Genomic DNA, 14,042 nt, shown 5'->3' with positions numbered 1-14,042 from the left:
ATTACAAATACCTTCTTTCACCAACATAAACGGTGACTATAAACTTGGACTTCACCAGATGGAACGCACGGAAATCAAATTGAGTACATCTGTGGAAAGAGACAATGGAAAAGCTCAATATCATCAGTCAGAACAAGGCCAGGGGCTAACTGTGGAAGAGATCATCAATTGCTCATATGCAAATTCAAGTTGAAACTGAAGAAAATCAGAGCAAGTCCACAAGAGCCAAAGTACAACCTCGAGTATATCCCACCTGAATTTAGAGACCATCTCAAGAATAGGTTTGATGCATTGAACACTAATGACTGAAGACCAGATAAGTTGTGCAAGGACATCATCCATGAGGAAAGCAAGAGGTCATTGAAAAGACAGGAAAGAAAGAAAAGACCAAGATGGATGTCAGAGGAGACTCTGAAACTTGCTCTCGAAGGTTGAGCCGCTAAAGCAAAAGGCAGAAATGATGAAGTAAAAAACCAAAAGGATGATTTCAAAGGGCAGCTCAAAAAGACAAAGTAAAGTATTATAATGACATGTGCAAAGAGCTGGAGATGGAAAATCAAAAGGGAAGAATGCGCTCAGTGTTTCTCAAGCTGAAAGAACTGAAGAAAAATTCAAGCCTCAAGTTGCAATACTGAAGGATTCTATGGGGAAAATATTAAACGACACAGGAAGCATCAAAAGAAGATGGAAGGAATAAGAACAGACATTATACCAAAAAGAATTAGTCAATGTTCAACCATTTCAAGAGGTAGCATATGATCAGGAACCTATGGTACTGAACTATGAAGTCCAAGCTGCACTGAAGGCATTGGCAAAAAAAAACAAGGCTCCAGGAATCGATGGAATATCAACTGAGGTGTTTCAACAAATGGATGAAGCACTGGAAGTGCTCAATTGTCTATGCCAAGAATTTTGGAAGACAGCTACCTGCCCAACGAACTGGAAAAGATCCATATTTAAGCCTATTCCCAAGAAAGGTGATCCAACTGAATGTGAAAATTGTCAAACAATATAATTAATATCACACACAAGCAAAATTTTGCTGAAGATCATTCAAAAGCGGCTCCAGCAGTATACTATCAGGGAGCTGCCAGAAATTCAGACAGGATTAAGAAGAGGACATGGAACCAGGGATATCATTGCTGATGTCAGATGGATCCTGGCTGAAAGCAGAGAATACCAGAAGGATGTTGACCTATGTTTTATGGACTATGCAAAAGCATTCAACTGTGTGGATCATAACAAATTATGGATAACATTGCAAAGAATGGGAATTGCAGAACACTTAATTGTGCTAATGAGGAAACTTTACATAGATCAAGAGGCAGTTGTTCGGACAGAACAAGGGGATATTGAGTGTGTCAGGGTTGTTTCCTTTCACCTTACCTATTTAATCTGTATGCTGAATAAATAATATGGGAAGCTGGACTGTATGAAGAAGAACAGGGCATCAGGATTGGAGGAAGACTCATTAACAACCTGCATTATGCAGATGACACAACCTTGCTTCCTGAAAGTGAAGAGGACTTGAAACACTTACTGATGAATATCAAAGACCACAGCCTTCAGTATGGACTGCACCTCAACATAAAGAAAACAAAAATCTTCACAACTGGACCAATAAGCCACATCATGATAAATGGAGAAAAGATTGAGGTTGTCAAGGATTTCATTTTACTTGGATCCACAATCAATGGCCATGGAAGCAGCAGTCAAGAAATCAAAAGACCCGTTGCATTGGGCAATCTGCTACAAAGGACCTCTTTAAAGTATTGAAAAGCAAAGAAGTCACCTTGAAGACTAAGGTTCTCCTGACCCAAGCCATGGTATTTTCAATCACATCATATGCATATGAAAGCTGGACAGTGAATTAGGCAGACCAAAGAAGAATTGATGCCTTTGAATTGTGGTGCTGGCAAAGAATATTGAATATACCACATACTGCCAAAAGAATAAACAAATCTGTAGTGGAAGAAATACAACCAGGATGCTCCTTAGAAGCAAGGATGGCTTACATACTTTGGACATGTTGTCAGGAGGAGTCAGTCCCTGGAGAAGGACATCATGCTTGGTAAAAATACAGGGTCAGCAGAAAAGAGGAAGACCCTCAATGAGATGGATTGACACAGTGGCTGCAGCAGTGGGCTCAGTCATAACAACAACTGTAAGGATGGGGCAGGACTGGGCAGTGTTTCATTCTGTGGTACATAGGGTCAGTATGAGTTGGAACTGACTCGATGGCACCTAACAACAACAATAACATGAAGCTTTTATGACTTTGCCTTGGTCAAATTGTGCTGACTTTCTCTATATTGTGTGTTGATGTTTCACCAAAGTTAACACTTGTCTACTATGTAGTTAGCGATTTCCCCCTCCCCACCCCTCCACTCCTTTATAACCATCAAAAAATGCTTTTTTTTTTCTGTGTGTAAACCTTATCTTGAGTTTTTATAATAGTGGTCTTATATTATATTTGTCCTTTTGTGATTAACTTGTTTCACTCAGGATAATGCCCTCCAGATTTATCCATGTTGTGAATGTTTTGTAGATTCGTCATTGCTCTTTATCATTGCTTAATATTCCAAGGTATGTACCATAATTTGTTTATCCATTCTTCTGTTCATGGGCACTTAGGTTTGTTCCCATCTTTTTGCTAATTTGAATAATACTACAGTGAATATGAGTGTACTTACATCTATTCATGTGATATCTCTTATTTCTCTAGGATATATTCCTAGGACTGGGATTGCTGGATCTGTGGTATCTCTATTTTTAGCTTTTTAAGGAGGCATCATATCATTTTCCATAGTGGTTGTACCATTTTATATTCCCACCAGCAGTGCATAAGAGTTCCAATCTCCCCACAACCTCTCCAACATTTGTTCTATTTTTTTTTTATTAGTGCCAGTAATATTGGGGTGAGATGGTATCTCATTGTAGTTTTGATTTGCATTTCTCTAATGGCTAATGGTTGTGAGCATTTTCTCATGAGTCTGTTAGCCCCCTGAATGTCTTTTTTGATGATGTGTTTGTTCATATCCTTTGCCTATTTTTTAATTGGATTATTTGTCTTTTTATTGTTGAGTTGTAGAAGTATTCTATAGATTTTAGACATTAGTCCCTTGTCAGATATGTTGTAACCAAAAATTTTTTTCCAGCCTGTAGGTTTTCTTTTTACTCTTTTGGTAATATATCTTGATGAGTGTAAGTTTTTAATTTTTAGTAGCTCCCAGTTATCTACTTTATCTTCTGTCATTTGTTTGTTAGTTGTGGTTTGTACTGTATTTATGTCATGTATTAGGGCTCCTGGTGTTATCCCTATTTTTCTTCCATGATCTTGATCATTTTAGGTTTTATAAATTAGGCTTTTGAACCATTTTGAGTTAGTTTTTGTGTATGGTGTGAGGTATGGGTCGTTTCATTTTTTTTACAGATGGACATCCAATTTTGCCAGCACAGTTTGTTAAAAAGACTGTCTTTTCCTCATTTAATGGACTTTGTCCCTTTCTCAAAGATCAGCTGACCATAGGTGGGTGTATTTACATCAGCATTCTCCATTCTGATCCATTGGTCTATGTGTCTCTCATTTTAACAGTTCCAGGCTGTTCTGACCACCATGACTATATAATAGCTTCTGTTTTTTTGTGAGATCAGGTAGTGTGAGGCCTCCTACTTTGCTCTTTTTTTTTATTTTTCAGTAATGCTTTGCTTCTCTGGGGTCACTTTCCTTTCAATATAAAGTTGGCAATTATTTTTCCCATCTCATTAAAGAATGCTCTTGGTATTTGGATCAGGATTGCATGGTATCAGTAGATCACTTTTTAGAATTGACATTTTCACAATGTTGAGTCTTCCTATCTGTGAGCATGGTACGTCTTCTCATTTGTATAGGTCTCTTTTGGTTTCTTGCAGTAGTGCTTTGTAGTTTTCTTTGTATAGAATCTTTTACATCCCTGGTTAGATTTATTCCTAAGCATTTTATCTTTTTAGGGGCTATTATAAATGGTATTTTTAATTGACTATGCAAAGGCATTTGACTGTATGGATCATAACAAATTATGGATAACATTTCGAAGAATGGGAATTCCAGAACACTTAATTGTGCTGATAAGGAACCTGTAGATAGACCAACAGGCAATAGTATGAACAGAACAAGAGGATACGGCGTGGTTTAAAGTCAGGAAAGGTGTGCATCAGGGTTGTGTCCTTTCACCATACTTATTCAATCTGTATGTGAGCAAATAACCCAATAAACTGGACTATATGAAGAAGAACGGAGTATTAGGATTAGAGGAAGACTCGTTAATAACCTGCGATATACAGATGACACAACCTGGCTTGCTGAAAGTGAATAGACCTTGAAGAAGATCAAAGAGTACAGTCTTCAGTATGGATTGAACCTCAACATAAAGAAAACAAAAATCCTCACAACTGGACCAATAAGCAACATCATGATAAACAGAGAAAATTGAAGTTGTCAAGGATTTCACTTTACTTGGGTCCACAATCAATGACCATGGAAGCAGCAATCAAGAAATCAAATGACATATTGCATTGTGCAAATCTGCTGCAAAAGACCTCTTAAAGTGCTAAAAAGCAAAGATGTCACTTTGAGGACTAAGGTATGCCTGAACGAGGTCACGGTATTTTCCTTTGTCTCATATGTATGTGAAAGCTGGACAAGGAATAAGGAAGACCAAAGAAGAATTGACACTTCTGAATTAGGATGTTGGTGAAGAATATTGAATATACGAAGGACTGCCAGAAGAATGAACAAATCTGCCTTGGAAGAAGTACAGCCAGAATGCTCCTTAGAAGCAAGGATGGTGAGACTTTGTCCCACGTACTTTGGACATCTTATCAGGAGGGCCCAGTCTCTGGGAAGACATCATGCTTGGTAAAATGGAGGGTCAGCGAAAAAGAGGAAGACCCTCAACGGGATGGATTGACACAGTGGCTGCATTAGTGGGCTCAAGCATAACAATGATTGTGAGGATGTTAAAGGACTGGATGGTGTTTCATTCCGTTGTGCATAGGGTCGCTATGAGTCAGAACTGACTTGACAGCACCTAACAACAACAATAAATGATACTGTTTCCCTTTTTCCTTTTCAAAGTTCTCTTTGTTGGTGTCTAGGAATCCAACTGATTTTTGTAAGTTGATCTTGTATCCTGCTTCTCTGATGAATCTATTAGTTCCAGTGGTTTTCTTGTGGAAACTTTGGGGTTGTCTGTGTACAAGATCATATCATATGTGAATAGGGATAAGTTTCTTCTTTTCCTATTTGGGTAAGCTTTATTTCTTTTTCTTGCCTTGTTGCTCTGGCTAGGACTTCTAGCACAGAAGTGGTGATAAAAGTCACACTTGTCTTGTTCCCCTTCTCAGGGGAAATGCTTTCAGCCTCTGTCCACTGAGAATGATGTTGGCTGTTGCTTTTGTATAGATGCTCTTTATTATATTGAGGAATTTCCATTCTTTTCCTATTTTATTGAGAGTTTTTATCAGGAATGGGTGTTGGACTTTATTAAATGCCTTTTTTGAGTCAGTTGAGATGATCATGTGATTCTTCTGTTTATATGGTGGATTATATTAATTGATTTTATAATGTTGAACAATCTTGCATACCTGGTATGAATCCTTTTCGTTTGTGATATGTTACTTTTTGGTGGGATGCCGAATTTTACTGGCTAGAATTTCCTGAGAATTTTTGTGTCTATGTTCATAAGAGATATTGGTGTGTAATTTTCTTTTTTGTTATTGTCTTTTCCTGGCTTTTGTGTGAGGGTTATGCTGGCTTCATAAATTGAATTCAGGAGTATTCTTTCCTATGCTCTGAAATAGTTTGAGTAATGCTGCTGTGGGCTCTTCTCTGATTGTTTGGTAGAATTCTCCAATAAAGCTGTCTGGGCCAGGTTTTTGTTGTTGTTGTTGTTAGAGTTTTTTTTAATTACCTACCTCTTCAATCTCTTCTGTTGTGGGTCTCTTCAAATTTTCTATCTCAGTTTGTGTTAGTTTGGGTAGTGTGGAGGCGTTCTTTTCCATAGAAATAGTGGTGAGGTTTGCAAAAATCTTGAAGAAGGCATGATCCCACGAGACCAATGATCAAATTTTGTGTTTTCTTTTCTTTTCTTTTTTTAAATTCTGCTTTAGGCGAAGGTTCACAGAGCAAATTAATTTCTCATTAAATAAATAATATACATATTGTTTTGTAACATTGGTTACCAACCTCACGACATATCAACACTTTCCCCTTCTTGACCTTGGGTTCCCCATTTCCATTTATCCAGTTTTCCTACCCTCCTGCCTTCTTGTCCTTGCCCCTGGGCTGGTGTGCCCATTTAGTCTCATATTCATGGTTAAGCTTCGTGTGTTATTATTTGTTTTCTGGGCCTGTCTAATCTTTGGCAGAAGGGTAAACCTCAGGAGTGTCTTCAGTACTGAGTTAAAAAGACCAGACTCTTAGGGTTTCTTCAGCTTCCGTCAGACCAATAAGTCTGGTCTTTTTTTGTGAGTTTAAATTGTGTTCTACATTTTTCTCCAGCTTTGTCTGGGACCCTCTATTGTGATCCCTGTCAGAGCAGTCAGTGGCGGTAGCTGGGCACTATCTAGTCGTGCTGGACTCAGTCTGGTGGAGGCTATGGTAGTTGTGTTCCATTAGTCCTTAGGACTAATCTTTCCTTTGTGCCTTTGGTTTTCTTCATTCTTCCTTGCTCCAGATGGGGCTGGACCAGTAGACATATCTTAGATGGCCACTCACAAGCTTTTAAGATCTCAGACACTACTCACCAAAGTAGGACATAGAACATTTTCCTTACGAACCTTGTTATACCAATTAAGCTAGATGTCCCCTGAGGCCATGGTCTGCAGCCCTCAGCCCAGTAACTCAATACCTATGGCAGGTTGGATGTGTTTGTGAAACTTCTATAAATTTGCCTTGGTGTGGTGTGATTAATTACTTTTATGTGTTGCCTTTCTATCCTTGGCTTGTGACTTCTATTCAGGTGATTGGGTCGATCTGTGCAAATAAGATAATTGTGGCCCATCGAGGGGATTGGTCAGTTTTGCCTTAAAGGAGAGCCAATTACAGAGCAGAGAGGAGAGCCCACCACCTCCAAAGAATGACAGGACTGCAGCAGAGACTGGCAGCAGAGACCCACAGGAGATGGTACAGTGAGTTTCCAGGCCCATGGAGTGGGAAAGCTGAGTGCCTTTGGGCAGAGACTGAGGGCCAGGGAGAAGCCTATGCCTGACCCACGAATTTGGGACTTACCACCCTCCAACCACATGAACCTTTTCCTTTATATAGTTCATGAGTTCTGTGAGATGTTGCTGCAAATTAGGGAACCTAAAAACAGGAGGGAGAATACTGAGACGAGAGGGAGTAGTTAATGTTACAGATGATGGAGTGGCTTGGAAAAGTTAGACATTTGGGACATCTTTAACCTGTACCTCATAGGAACCAGCTTTGTGTTGATCCTTATAAAAGAAGTTATTCATTACTTGGTCAAGTTGTGCTGGCTTCCCCAGTATTGTGTACTGTCTTACCTTTCAGCAAAGTTACCACTCATCTATAGTTAGTGTTTCTCCCTCCCCATCCCTCTTCATAACCATCAAAGATTTTTTCCTTCTTTGTGTAAACTTTTTCATGAGTTTTTATAATAATGGTTTCATAGAGTGTTTGTCCTTTTGTCATTGGCTTATTTCACCCAGAATAATGTCTTCCAGATTCACCCATATTGTGAGATGTTTCACAGATTCATCCTTGCTTTTCATTGTTGGGTAGTGTTCCATTGTGTGTATGTACTGTAGTTTACCTATTCATCTGCTGATGGGCACTCAGGATGTTTTCATCTTTTTGCTTTTGTGAATAATGCTGCAGTGAACATAGGTGCTCATATGTCTATTCATGTGATGGCTCTTATTTCTCTAGGGTATATTCCTAGAAGTGGGATTGCTGGATCATATGGTATTTTTATTTCTAGCATTTAAAGAAAGCACTGTATTGTGTTCCAAAATGGTTGTACCATTTTGCATTCCTACCAGCAGTGCATAAGAGTTCCAATCTTCCCACAACTTCTCCAATGTTTGTTATTTTCTGGGTTTTTGTGTGTGTGTGTGTGTGTGTGTGTGTGTGTGCCAGTTATGTTGGGGTGGTTGGTATTTCATTGTAGTTTTGATTTGCATTTCTCTTTTTTTTAATGGCTAGTGATCTTGAGCATTTCCTCATGTGACAGTTGCCTGAATATCTTCTTTGGTGAAGTGTCTGTTCATATCCTTTGGCCATTTTTTAATTGGATTATTTTTCTTTTTGTTGTACAAGTGTTGGATTTTCCTATAGATTTTAGAGATTAGACCTTTGTTTAATATGTTATAGACAAAATTTTTTCAGTTTTTAGGTTCTCTCTTTACTTCTTTGGTGAGGTCTTTTGATAAGCATAAGTGTTTAATTTTTAGAAGATCTCAGTTATTGAGCTCATTTTCTGGTTTTTGTGTTAATGATCAAATTTTGGAGCCTATGGATTCGAGGGTAAGGAAGTGATCTTCCTCCCTGATACTCATTTCTTTAACTGAACAAATAACAGGGCCTTAATGTAGATGAGTCAAACATGAGGAAAAGGAGCCTAGTAACCAGTAGAAAAAGATAAAGGAAATGAGAAAATAATGAGCACTCTGCAGAAGGAATGAAATTCTCAGTAAAAAACATCAACTTCTTCTATACAAAGTCTTTAGTTTTTGAGAGTGTTAAGCTGTCTGAAGAGTTTAAATGTCACTTTCCATCCCATAGGTTATATCTCTAGGAACAGCTTGATGGTTAATTTAGCAATTGCTGTTGTAAGTAATTGAAATAACATTCACTCCTGTTAGGTCCCTTAGGGATAGATTTTGAGCTAAGGAAAAAAAAAATGCAGGGTTTTTAGTGACCATATTTTCTGAACCAAACAAATGTCAGGATGTGTTCTGACATGGTCTGGCAATGAGACAAAATATTTGTAATCAGAACTGTCTTGGAAACTCTAAGATATATGGTTGCTGAAAGAGTGAAATATTTCAAAAGCAAAAATATTCTATTAATATTCAGTACAAGATATCAGTCCAAGGAGAAGGAGCGCTCTGGATTTAGAACTGCCTCTTTGGGTTTTTTTCTTTGAGAGAATCCTTTCATGTTTCTTTTTATTGTAACTTCCTTTTTCAAACATTTGGTAAATGCCTAGATATGCAGTTGATAGGCAGAGGCATTCTGTCTGCACCTACTTGCAAACATATACTTCTACCAAGAAATGGAAACTCTCATCCAATGTTTAAATTGATGTAGTGTGACAGTTTCAGATTTTCAAGAAATAACCAATTATTTGATAAGAAATTTCCATTCACAAAATACTTCAGGTGTACTAAAATAATTTCATGAGAAAATAGCATAATTTCATCCAGTGACTTACTAGTCATTTTTGTATGAGACTTTAAGATCATTATCTTAACAGGTAAACAAAAATGTACAATGTGTACATCAAATTAAATAGGAGAATGAAATATGCGTTTTAAATTGAAGCAAAACCATTTCCTGAAAAAAAAGCCTACTCTCAGAGCCATTTTCTGGAAATGGTAGATTGAGGGTAGAGAACTACTTCTTATTTCCTCCACAACATTCTCCAAGGCCCTGAAGAAAACCACATGGGGGCATTCCTTCTCTAATTTCTCATTCCCCAACATTTTTATGCAAGTGAAATCAAGATAATATTCATATTAGGGCAATAGCAAGACAATGAAATTAAAAACATCTAGCCTGTGTGGTTCTCTAGGATTGGGGATGAGCAGTCCTTTGGGGAATCATGGTTAGTTAGGCTAATTATATTTAAATACCTTAGGTCTGGTTTTTTGTTTGTTTGTTTTTTAAGTACTATCTAATTGTCCGTCTGAATCACTGCTCTACATATGGGTGTAGCTGCATGGAACTCTCAGAATGTGTAAGACTCAAGAATATTCAAATTTTCAACCCCTGAGACAGTTCTGTTCTGTAACACATGGGTTGCCATGAGTTGGAGGCCTGCCGGATAGCAAATGACAACAACAACAGAGGAGTGTCTTTCTGTTATGATGACCTGGGTATCTCTGGGCAAGAACTGTGAACCTAACTGATGATGGGGATAGAAGAAAGATACAGAATAATCCAGCAGAATCACACTGGCTCTCACTGAGAAGGGGAGAAACTTAACCAATCCTGAAATCACCTGGACTCGAGTAGAAACTTACATCGAGAACTGGGATGCCATATGTGATTTTTCCATTTCCATTCCAATGTTTGCAGTCACCTGAATACAACCTAGGGGCTGTTCACCTGCTGAGGCTTGTAAATAATACTTCTTCCTAACAGTTGCTTAGTATTAGAAATTGTTCTTGGAGGATTATAGGACTTATACCCTGTGGATACTGCTAGGAATAGTTCTCAGTCTTAGACTTGCTCCCAAATTTATTTGGCATCCAATTTAGATTCCCTCTTTTACACTAAGTCATCTTTCCATTTGTTCTACTCCCAAAAGTTTGCTTAATCCCATACCCCTTCTTTTCAATAGTAGTACAGTTTAGGCAAGAACAACGGATACTAATGATATGAAAGTGAGTTTCCAAAGGCTCAACGGAAGATTAACTTACATTCCAGATAATATTCCAAATTACCCTTCACCTGAATTGCTCTCTGCTTAATACAGTATATCTGTTATAAGCCATTTTTTTTGGACAACTAAATTGCCAAAACAAAATTTGTAAAAAGGAAAAATTTTTATAGTGTTCATGGTAAAGTATGTATTGGTCCTTCACTTTAACTGTAAAAATAAATTATGCAAAGTTAATAGATTGGTTTGTTTACTTATTTGCTTGTATGTATAGTATGGAGCCCTGGTAGTGTAGTGGTTAAGAACTCAGCCGCTAACCAAAAGGTCAGCAGTTTGAATACATCAGCCACTCCTTGGAAATCCTATGGAATAGTTCTACCCTGTCCTATAGGTTTTCTATGAGTCAGAATTTACTTGACAGCAGTGGGTTTGATTTTTTTTTTTTTTTTTTTGGTTTATTTACAGTGTAAACTCTCTTACAGTATAAGTTCTCTTGTAATATTATTTAACGTTATTTTAAGAGGGGAAGTTGGCTTTTAAGGCTTGCTCTGGAAGGACAAGCATCAGATTAAGTCATCTCATTACCTGATCTAATTCTTTTTTCCTTTGCCCTCAGATTTGCTATAAATACTTGAATGGATAAAGGAAAATAAAAGAAAATGTGAAACTTTAAATCTTGAATTGCAAAGTGGCATCCACAAAGACAAACTAGGCCTATCATCCCAAGAGGAGCATTGGAGTGCTTGGATAATTTGTTTACTACTTTTAATCTGATAGTTAGGAAAATAGGAAAACACATTTAAGTAAGGCACAATGCAATGCTCAAATTTTTTTTTTTTTTTTTTTTTTTACCAATTCATTAGATTTTTAATGGCCCTATTTATTTACAGGGATATTGAAGATTTAAATACACCTTGAAGCAACACATATATTCAACTAACATATGACATGTTAAAAAAAAAAATTTTTTTCGACATGTTAGGTTTTCTTAATTACGAAATTATCATGTTCTAGAAGATATTTTGTCATGGCTTTGCATCCCATTGCTGTAACCAACAAAGGCTTGCTATCTAGCTTGATAAATCTCTTATTTATATGCACGCTATGCTTTTCAATCAATTTTTCCTTGTATAAGAACCCTCATTTCTTTACAGTTTCCTAAATTAGGACGTGTGTTTGCACTTGATGTCAAAGATGAAAAAAAAAAAGAAGAAAGAAATAAAATATATATGTTATACTGTTTGAAGTTTACCTTATAATAAGCAAAATGCTTGTAAGACAAACATTGTTTCTAAGAAATGCTTGTAAGGAAGCATATTTTTCTCAGAACTCCAAAGTAATATTATTTATGGTTTCTCTGCAGCTAGATCCTGAAGCTAGTACTGTTCTCAGAGAACTTCAGGTTAAACTCAGCGGGGCTCTCGATGAGCTCAGCATCACTTATGGAGAAAGGTAAGTGACCTAAGTCGTTAGCAATATGCATTAATTTTCTGCTAATAGAAATCATGCCTCCAGTGCATTTCCCTCCTCTGACTGGCTAAATCCCATTTACCTTTAAGACCCAATTTAAGCATCATCTCGATGGCAGTGGGTTGGGTTTTTTCTTCTCTGGAAAGTTTCTGTGACCCCACAGTCTAATAGAGATGCCTTCCTACCTGCTCCCCCATACTCTATGCACCCTTCAGTCAGATGGCACAACACAATTTTCTTTTTGGTTTACCTGCTTGTTTCCCTCACTTTATGCTCTTTAAGGACAAAACCTATATCTGATTTCTATTTGTGATTCCAGTGTCCAAAATTTAGAGAAATAGCTATTGAAAGAATGGAAGAAGGAAAGGAGGAAACTTTACACACCTAAGATGTATGATTTGTGTTCACATCGTACATATCATTGGCATATGGGACAGTTCTACTCTGCCCTAAAGGGTTGCTATGAGTCGGAATTGACTTGACAGCAGTGTGGTTTTTTTTTAACCCTATAACCAAACAAATCAAGATTCTTGGTTCTGTTGTTAGTTACCATTGAGTCAGCCCCTGACTCATGGCAACCCCATGTGTTACAGAGTAAAACTGCTCCATAGGGTTTTTCTTGGCTGTAATATTTATGGAAGGAGCCCTGGTGGCACAAAAGTTAAGCTCTTGACTGCAAACAAAAAGTTGGCAGTTGGAACCCACCCAGCAGTTCCTGTAGGAGAAAGACCTGGTGATCTGCTTCTGTAATGACTACAGCTAAGAAAACCCTAAAGGGCAGTTCCAGTCTGTCACATAGGTTCCTTACGGTTTGAAAACGACTCGATGGCACTGAACAACAGTCTTAATGGAAGCAGTTTTCCAGGACTTTCTTCCACAGAGCCACTGGTGGGTTTGAACTGCCAACCTTCAGATTAGCAGCTGATATAAACCGTTTGCTCCACCACATGGGCAGAAGTTTGGAAACTACTGACATATTATATATATATATGTGTATATATATATATATATATATATATATATATGTTATTAGTTTAATATAATATATACATATATATATATTTTAATAACTCATCTTGTCTATGTGTGGTTCTAATGAAATAGAAGTTTGTCCTAGGAAATTTCATTTGGGTCTTATAGGAAAAAACCATCATCAAATGCTAAAACACATAGGAAAGCAAGCACATCTTTGAAGAGATTCATTAATTTAATATAGAATTTGCTTTAAATATAGTTCAATAAATACTGACTTACTATTTTTAATTATGTATCCCTTTCTTTAATGAGACTATAAAAATTGCTCTCAGGGAAGGGGCTCTCTCTTTCTACCTCATTCCTGATATAACTTTGTATTTTAAAAAGATATACGCTCAATAAAAATTTATTGATTAGTTATAGCACTTTTTTAACCAGAAACATTCAAAAGAAAAAGATGCGAACAGCGTCATATTTTTCCACCTGATATAGGAATGAGGCAGAGTAAAAACAAATACCATTCTCATCTTCCTCCTCAGTATCTGAGGTATGTTCATAACATAACCACCTTTAACCCAGTGGTTCCCTCTTTGGAGCCCACCTTTGTGGCCAGTCACTGACCCAGATGCAGCCCAGCTGTGTTGAGCTTAGGGTAATCCTTCTGCCTTCTGTTTTGTGTCATTAGTGACCAGGATGGTCTTGGTTCCTTGGCCTGGAGATTAATAAGCAATTTGAAGATTCTGTTTATCCAGAGATAGAGAGGCAGAGATTGTTCCAGAGAGTGGGGAGTTCGCTGGCTTTGACTTGAGGTGACTAAGTGATGAGGCCTTTGCTCAGCCATTTTAGGCTTGCTTCCCTTTATTCTAGTTGGGAACTAATATATGGCTAGCAGAAAGACTTTTTTTTCAACTAGGAAGGCAAAATCAGTGATTATTTACCAAAGATAAGGAGATAAAAAGGAGTAAGGAATAGCTGGAGGTGTTGAGAACC

At 37.5% G+C, this 14,042-nt stretch overlaps 1 protein-coding gene across 2 annotated transcripts in view; it reads left to right on the top strand.

Moving 5' to 3' along the window:
* The window catches only part of UNC13C (unc-13 homolog C), a 633,353-nt gene that overhangs the window by 524,509 nt on the left and 94,802 nt on the right, over positions 1 to 14,042 (top strand). For both annotated transcript variants that reach the window (XM_064267528.1, XM_064267529.1), the window contains one exon: positions 11,971 to 12,059. In XM_064267528.1, the coding sequence (XP_064123598.1) occupies positions 11,971 to 12,059 (89 nt within the window). The remainder of the gene's footprint in view (positions 1 to 11,970; positions 12,060 to 14,042) is intronic.

This window comes from Loxodonta africana, chromosome 13 (genome assembly GCF_030014295.1).
Source record: "Loxodonta africana isolate mLoxAfr1 chromosome 13, mLoxAfr1.hap2, whole genome shotgun sequence".
NCBI lineage: Eukaryota > Metazoa > Chordata > Mammalia > Proboscidea > Elephantidae > Loxodonta > Loxodonta africana.
Note: the sequence above shows the minus strand (reverse complement) of the source record. Positions and strands in the feature narration are given on the sequence as shown.